At 45.9% G+C, this 8,656-nt stretch overlaps 1 protein-coding gene across 1 annotated transcript in view; it reads right to left on the bottom strand.

Annotated features, from left to right (window-relative positions):
- ANK2 (ankyrin 2, neuronal) overlaps positions 1-8,608 on the bottom strand; it is a 493,620-nt gene extending 485,012 nt beyond the window's left edge. Inside the window, exon 1 of the mRNA XM_012727793.1 lies at positions 8,512-8,608. Coding sequence (XP_012583247.1) covers positions 8,512-8,583 — 72 coding nt within the window. The 5' untranslated portion in view covers positions 8,584-8,608. The remainder of the gene's footprint in view (positions 1-8,511) is intronic.
- Positions 8,609-8,656: the final 48 nt, after the last annotated feature.

The following is an 8,656-nucleotide window of genomic DNA, read 5'->3' as shown; positions in this document are numbered from 1 at the left end:
GGCAGACCTCTCCTGACCCGCCTGCTGCTCCCCTCAGCAGTGTACTTAGTCGACCTGCTGTTCTGCTCCCCACTCTGTCTCTGGTGAGTCCTCTCACTGCCCCTGTACCTCAAGACTGTATCTCAGTTCTGTATTCATAAATAAATAAATCTTTAAAAAAAAAAGAAATCATCCTCTACTATTTGCAATCAGCTTGTTATTTCCATGTCATTAAAAAATTATGTCAAAAAATTGCATTTTAAATACCATCGGAGTATTTCTCATTTAGTTAATTAGCCAAGATAGTTAAGATACCAACAATTCACATGAAGGTCACGTGGTTTTTCACAATCACCTGTAGATCTATAAGATTTTATCATTCACAAATTACCTGTACAAATACTACGCCATCAGTTTAACCACAGGCCTACAACACAGCATGCTAATTACTCACCCTCTGCAGGTTATAAAAGTTAAGGCTCAACCCAAATGCCCAAAGTAGATGACTGGTTAAAAAGATGTGGTACATATACTGAATGGAGTATCACTCAGCAACCAAAAAAGATAAACTCTTGCCTTTTGCAGCAACATGGGTGGAGCTGGAAAAGATCACGCTTAGTGAAATAAGCCAGAGAGAGAAGGAAAAACACCGGATGGTTTCACCCCATAGCAGGAATATAACGGATCAGGTGAGAAAATAATAATAATAATGAACAACTATATACCAGAGACATTTTATGGGGGTGGAGTGAGGAATGGGATCAAAAACAGTGTGAGAGGGAAAATGCACTGGATTATGGTATTGACACACGGGTGATTTTGTGATGGGAAGCACACGGGGATTACAACTGAGATGGAAAAAGGCACAGAATGATGTAAAAATAAACTATTAGATATATATAAAAAACAACTTAAGCTGAGCACGATTAAGTAATTTACTTATTCGGAATTACTCAGAGAACAACAAGAAGCACCTGCGCAAGCCTCATCTCCGGCCTCTGCGTCTACTCCTCAGGTGAGCGGTGTCTGCCCTTCTAGTGATGTCCTTGGGAAAGGAAGAGGCTGGGAGTGATGAAGTATTCACCGTACACCTACAGTAGCCTAAATTATTTTGTGTTTACCAAGCGATAGGTACTGAGCAAAACGCACTGTGTGCCTTACATTACTTAACCCTTCCGCTGCCTTTACGGGCCTGCTAGGCACGGAGTAGGTGTCCTGTGCGAGTCACACGGCTAGGCCGTGCGGAGCCTGACTTTCCAGAGGACAGGTGGACACCCGGCCTTCACTGACACGTTCTGTCTACACCTTCTGCCAACAGGCACCTCAGGCCAAGGGGCAAACAGACTTGAGGCCACTGGAGCGGAAAACAGTGGGTGTGACGCCCCCAAGCCTGGCGTGGAAGCAGTGCTGCCTCCCGGTGAGCAAGGCGGTGAGCAAGGCACCAGCCCTGTGCTCCTGCTCGGGAGGCCAGAGTGGGGCGCTGGGGCCCCGAGGGGAAGGCACTTCTGCTTGTGACTAAGGTGGTACTTTGAAGATGTTGTTTATTTATGTTTGCATGGAAGAAATGGGGTGCAGGCTGGAGGTACAGGGGGGTGAGAGGCTTCACCACAGAGTGGGGAGCAGAACAGGTAGACCTGCTGAAATAAACTGCTGAGGAGAGCAGTGGGGAGAGGTCTGCTGCGCCACGTGGGTCACCTCCCTGTGGGGGATCAAACTCGCACTGAAGCGGCTGCAGCCGGCTGGTGGTGCTGCGTCCTAACCCGTTGTGCCACCAGGCAGGGCTCGGTGGGCAGTTTTCTTGCAAAGACAAACATACACTAACCATTTGATCCAATCATCCTGTTTCTAGGTACACAGTCAAGAGAAATGAAGAACTGTGCTCACACAAAACCTGCACACAAATATCCATTATAGCCACAACTTGGATAAATCCACACATCTTGCATCCAACATGGGCACAGGCAAGACATTAGATGGATGTTAAGGGCACTACACTCAGTGAGAAAAGCTGATTTCAAGGGTTGTATTCTACGTGATTCCATCTACATGATATTCTGTATTAAAAATGTAGGCAGAGAAGCCCTCCTCGGTGGCGAAAGGGGTTAGGACGCAGCACCACAAGCTGGCCGCAGCCGACTCAGTGTGAGTTCGATCCCCGCCTGCCCCGGAGGTGACCCACATGGCGCGGCAGACCTCTCCTGACCGGCCCGCTGCTCCCCTCAGCAGTGTACTTGGTCGACCTGCCTGTTCTGCTCCCACTCTGTGTCTGGTGAAGCCTCTCGCCTCCCCTGCACCTCTGGTTTAGACCCCATTACTGTATTAAAAAAAAAATGTAGGGACGGAGGCAGTGGTTGCCAGAGGTTGGAGGTGGGAGGATTTGTTTGGCTCCAGTGGAATTAAGTGCAAAGACCTGTTTCAGAGAGAGAAAAGTGTTCTGGACCTCTAGTGTGGGAGTCGTTACCCAACCCCAAGTATTTGTCAAAACCACTAAACTGTATGAAAGGGGAATTTTATTGTGTATGAATTTAAAAACAAGTTATTCAACTCAATCAAAGATGTCCATGCGTGCTGTATTCACTCATTGCCTTTCTCTCCCAGCCCTTCACGGTCTAAACTAAATCCCCTTCTTTGGAAATGCCAACACTGTGCAAAATTCAAACTGTAACTTATTTTCAAAAGTGTAAACAAATAATGGATTTAATATTAGATGAAATCAAAAAACCTGAAAATGTAGGCTGATTTATGTATGTATGTATGTGCGTGTATGTATGTATGTGCGTGTATGTATGTATGTGTGTGTATGTATACATGTTGAAGGCGACTCTCCATCAACCCAACTCACTCTGAGAGTTGTTTTCTCAGGAGCATGAGGGAAACAGCAGGAATATCTGAGGAGCAACTGGGGGAAGCAAAAGCTAAGTGAGGGCCTTATTTTCTTCTCTCAGCCACCATGACAGTGAAGCAAAGGTCTCTTACTGAAGACAGGGTGAAAATGGAGTTCACGTTATTCTCATTTGATGAATTAGAGAAGTAAAGTTCTTTTCTAATCCGCTGTAAACCCAAGAGCTAAAATCAAGAGTGGGACCCTGGTGGCACAAGAGGTTAAAGCGCAGCACTATGAAGCTATCTGCAGCCCCTTCTACATGAGGTCGATCCTGGCAGCCGCAGACCTCTCCTGACCCGCCCGCTGCTCCCCTCAGCACTGTACTTCGTCCATCTGCCTGTTCTGCTCCCCACTCTGTCTCTGGTGAATCCTCTCACCACCCCTGCACCTCCGGCCTGTACCCCAGTTCTGTATGCATAAATAAATCAATCTTTTAACCTAAATTGTTCCATGGAATGGTTAGAGACAGCATGGAACAAAGAATGCTAAGACAAGCACCGTGGCCTCCCTGGTGGTGCAGGGGTTAAAGACAGCACTATCCAGCTATCACCAGTCTCTGCAAACAAGAGTTCCATCCCCAGCAGACCAGGGAGCTGACCACAGGGCGAAGCTGACCTCTCCAGCCTCACCAGGTGACCCCTTCAGCAGTGTGTTTCAGTAGATCCTCCTGTTCTGCCCCCCACTCTCTCTGGTGATCCTCTCACTCTCCCCACCTGCACCTCTGGCTTACCCAGTTATTGTATGCATAAATAGAAATTAGCAGAGGAGGACAGCACACAATATTGGTTGTAAACTGAAGTATCATTAAGAACAAATTTTAATCCCAAGTTGCAATTTACTACTTACTGTCTTCAATCTGTCACCTACGTTCTCTACATCTGTGTTTCTCATCTGGAAAATGGGAGTAACCACATCCCCTTCACAGGACTGTGGTGACAGCTGCACCTAACTCAGTACCTTATCTGACTCGCTGGTAATATTTCACTCACAGCATCTGGAGGGTCTCGAAGTTTCTACTGTAAACTAAGATGGGACACTGGTTTGTTGTTATGACTGAAGTGACAGCAGTACTCACAGATCATGGCAGAGGACTGGCACTGGAATAAGAAACAGACTGTTTCACTGGCATCAATCAAAAAGGATGTCCTACAGCTCTCCAACTCCCAAAGCAATCAGTACCTAGGAAATTCCCACCCGAGTTCATCAGGAAGATGGAAAGGCCCAAACAAGGCTAGCAAAACTATCAGAGCCCCATAAGTACTCTTTTAATTAAGTGCCTTCAATTCTCTAGCAAAGCCATAGTTATTATATGTCTCTCCATGCCATATAGACAAACTATTTAAAAGCACAGCGGCTAAACTGCCATTTCTTCGTGGATTCTTTTTTTTTTTTTTTTAAGATTTAGTTATTTATTCATACAGAACTAGGGTACAGGCCAGAGATGCAGAGGGTGAGAGGATTCACCAGGAAGCAGAACAGGCAGATGGACGAAGTACACTGCTGAGGGGAGCAGCGGGCGGGTCAGGAGAGGTCTGCCACGCCATGTGGTCACCTCCGGGGCAGGTGGGGATAGAGCTCATGCTGAAGTGGCTTAAGCTTCTTAGTGCAGTGCTTTAACCCGCTGGGCCACCAGGGAGGGCCCTCTTCATGGATTCTTTTACATTAGAAAGTGAATAAAGAACAGCTATAGGATAAAGTCCAGGAAGTCTGTCTTTCTAGTTTGGTCACTGAGTTGACATAGATTATTTTTACCTTAGTTATCTTTTAATTAAAATGAAGAAAATGGTTCTCTTCTCACGATGACCTATTATAAGAGACTGCAAATCAAAAGCACAATGAGACATGAACTCACCCCTGTGAGGATGGCCCATACCAAAAAGACCATAAGCAAGTGTTGGTGAAATTGTGGAGAAAAAGGGACCCTCTGAAATCACCAGTGGAAATGTGAATTGCTAAGACCTGTATGGAAAACAGTGCAGATTCCTCAGAAAACTAAAAATGGAAATGCATATGATTCAATAAAATAACTCCTAGGTTTTTATCTAATGAATATGGAAAAACACATCACTCCTATGTGTACAGCAGCATTACTCACCATAGCCAAGACATGGAATGAACCTAAATGCTCATGGACAAATGAACATTAGTATATATACTCAGAGGAATACTACACGGCTATTAAAAAGATGAAAAGTGCCTTTTGGAACAAAATGGATGGACTCTGAGGTGCTTATGCTAAGTATAATGAATCAGAAATTGAAAGCCATTTAATGGTTAGTTTCAATCATTTGAAGAATATAAATAATCCAAGAAAAGAAACTAGCAAAACAGCAAAAATAATTTTTAGACTTTGAAAAATATACTGGTAGCCACAGGGCCACAGGTGAAGGGAGGAAGAGATGTGGGGGTACATAAAGTATACTAGCACATTTAGAAATGCTAAGGTTAAAGCTGTACTGCCAGACACAATTATATGTATGTGTGTGTGTGTGTGTACAACTATATAGTTACGTAAATGAATAACAAAATCATAAAATTTGCTTTAAAACTTTTAAAAAAGAAAAATTTGTCCTTTGAATTGTTAAAAAGTATACATATTCAGAAGCTTTGAAGGCTAAGTATATAACAGAATGAAGAGCAAAAGAGAAGTTGAAGGTCATTTTCCCTGACCTTCTCATTTTGCATACCTAGATTGTAACTACACCATTTAGTTGTTTCAAGCTGCATCAGCATTTTTCCAAAGGCTTTAACAAAAATCTTTGTCCAAATGACCAAATTAAAAAAGATAGTATATAGAGCCATCCCTGGTGGCACAATGGGTTAAAGAGCGGCACTATGAAACTGGCCTCAGCAGCTTCAGCACAAGTTGGATCCCTGGCCAGGGAGGTGGCCCACAGGGCACAGCAGACCTCTCCTACCCGCCCACTGCTCCCCTCAGCAGTGTACTTTGTCCATCTGCCTGTTCTGCTCCCCACTCTGTCTCTGGGTAATCTTCTCACTGCCCCTGCACCTCTAGCCTGTACCCCACTTCGGTATGCATAAATAAAAAAAATCTTTAAAAAAAAGATAGTATACATAGTTTCTGATCTGTATTTCTAATAACATTTTAAATATTAAAGAGAACAGAAATATATCAAACAGCTATAAATATGAATTCAGTCATACAGTGATTTTTTTTAGGTATATGCAAAGTTAGGTATTAGTGAGGAAGAGGCACAATTCAAATTAAAAACTGAGAAATGTTTTCTTAATAATATGGAAAAGACTCTACAAGTAATTCAAATTTCAATCACTTTAATCCTTGTCTTCATTGAAAACCTACATTTACCAAGGAGTAAGATTTTTATTCTGTTCACTCCTTTATCTTTAAGGCATAAACTATCCCTTTATGGTGTGTAAATGTTTGTTGACTAACTGGACCTTCACATAGCATATTTTCACTGAAATTAGCAGTTACCTCTACTAATTTACCAGTTATACTTATGTTCACCCAAAGCCTTCCTGAAATATTTTCCTGGCTACATTTCTATGATATAACTAAAACTAAGACCAGTGAACTAAAATTCCATGTTTTTAATTAAAATCTCTCACTCTTCTGAACTTCTATGCTTTTTTAGTTAGGATTATTTTCTCCATCATCTTTAGAAAGAAAAAAAAAACACATTCAATTCAATTTTAAATACAAACCTGATTCAATGCGGAATCGCTTTGCAAACAAATTATTAGGCAACCAGGAGAAACATGTCAGGAGCACAGTGACACAGTTAAAATGTACTGGGATGGGGCCTAAAGTGTTTTACCCCTTCACAGCAAAACAATCTTATCCCTCCTGTTTTTCTATTTCTAATTTGCTCAAAACCACTTGCAGGCAAATGGTGATTCTGCAGTAAGAGGAGAGCAATGCTGTTACACTTGCCTGCATGATCAGGGAGACCAGGATGGTCACTCACTCCTGCAACCTACTTCTACAACCTATGCAAATTAATGCACCAATCACTGGCAGAGAGCTTCCCTAAGGTCACACAAATTGAAGTCTGAATAGAGGACACCAATTCATAGTTGGGGTGGTGGAACATTATCTCATTGATACAGCTGGTGACTATGAGCCATACCATGAAGCACTTCCTACTCTGCAAAACAGCAATGGCCCTTCATGCAATTTTTTTCTAGTAACTATTTCCACACGTACTCTTGCTTAGATTAAGTATTCTAAATATTGAAGATGATTTCATAGAATTTTATGAGTGGATATTTAAATTAGCATATTTAAGTTCCTCAACGCTTATATATGTGTGCTTATATATACATGTGTGTGTGCATATATATGTATGTGTATACATATATATACAAGATACACATATATTGAGCCAAGCAGAGAAATGATTTTTAGATAGGATGCACTTTCCCTTCCATTTCATGTAGCAATAATTTCACCTTCACTCCTAGCTGCATAAATACACAAGCACAGATTTGAAAATGCCCCTACAACTCTTCAGGGAAAGAAAAAAGCTCCCAATGCAGTTAAAACTGCATTGTCACAATACTGAGTCCTGAGTGTTATAAGGATGTAAAACCCCCCAAAATGTCGTGGGGACACAGGGTGCACGTTAATTTTAGTCGTGGCCTAAAAAATGCACATGAACAAAGGTTGACCCTAAAAATAACACTGCTTATACCTCTTACCATGCAAACATAGCAAAGAGCTTGTTAAGTGTCTGCCAGCTCTGACCGTCCAGTTTTTATGCATCGGGAGCCCCTGGTGAGCATCATAGGGAGGCCCCTGTGCTCCCGTCTGCCCCCCCACCCCACGCCAGCCCACCCCCGTAATGGAGACACTATGCTGGGCTTTATCTCCCTGCCCTGCTAGACTGCGCCAAGCCCTTCTGCCCTCTGCCCCAAGGGGAACCCGAGTGTGCTCGGACAAGAGGTGGCCGCATCCCGGGAGAGGCAGCTGACAGTTGCTACTCCCACACCCCCAACGCCACTGCCAAAGCTCCAGGCCCCGGTGACAGAAAAAAAAAACACCCCAAAACTCTTCCGGGCACCAAAGCCTGGATCACAAGCAGAGGGAGCCTCCCCCGTTTTAATATTACACCCAAAGAGCAAATAGGGTCGCTGCTAGGAGCCAGAGAAAGGTGCCCCCCCGCCCTCGAGGGGCCGAGGAACGGAGCCTCCGCAGCCGTCGGGACGGCGGGAACCCCCGTTTTCGAGCAGAACGGCTCCCGCCGAGACGGCGGGGCGCAGCTGTGTGTGAAAGTTGGGCGCCGGGGAGCACCCCCGAGCGAGGCAACTTCTGCCCTCGGCGTGGGACCCCAGCCCGCCGGCGTCCCTCTCAGGGTCCGGGAGACCTGGGGTCGGCGCCTTCGCCCGGGGGACACTGGCGGGGGTGCGCCCCGGGGCGCGGTGGGGGCGAGCTGGCGGGTGTGCGGGCGTGAGGGGCACGGTGTGGAGAAGTTACAGGTCTCACTGGGTGGACGCGTCCTCCCGCGGTGAGTGAGGGCGAGGGCGTGAGCGCCAGTGTGCGCGCCGGCGGGTGAGGGGGTGACAGGGGCGCTCCCGGGCCAGCGGCCGCCTCAGGCGAGGCCCCCGGCCCGGGGGCGGCGAGGACAAAGGGGTGCGGCGCCCCTCCCCGCGCTTTGTGCACCCACCTGGCGAATCCGCGGCGGGTTCGGCGGGGTGCAGGCCCCGCCTTCCGGGGCCGGGGTGGTGGGAGAAGCCATCTTCCCGCGGGCCGGCGAGCGGGCGGGCGGGCTCCTTCGTCCTGTCACGCGGCGCCCGGGACCCTCGCGGTTC

This window comes from Condylura cristata, unplaced genomic scaffold, assembly GCF_000260355.1.
Source record: "Condylura cristata isolate star-nosed mole 26May11 unplaced genomic scaffold, ConCri1.0 scaffold00021, whole genome shotgun sequence".
NCBI classification, from domain to species: Eukaryota; Metazoa; Chordata; class Mammalia; order Eulipotyphla; family Talpidae; genus Condylura; species Condylura cristata.
The sequence above is the reverse complement of the archived record's forward strand: the minus strand, read 5'-3'. Positions and strand labels throughout refer to the sequence as shown.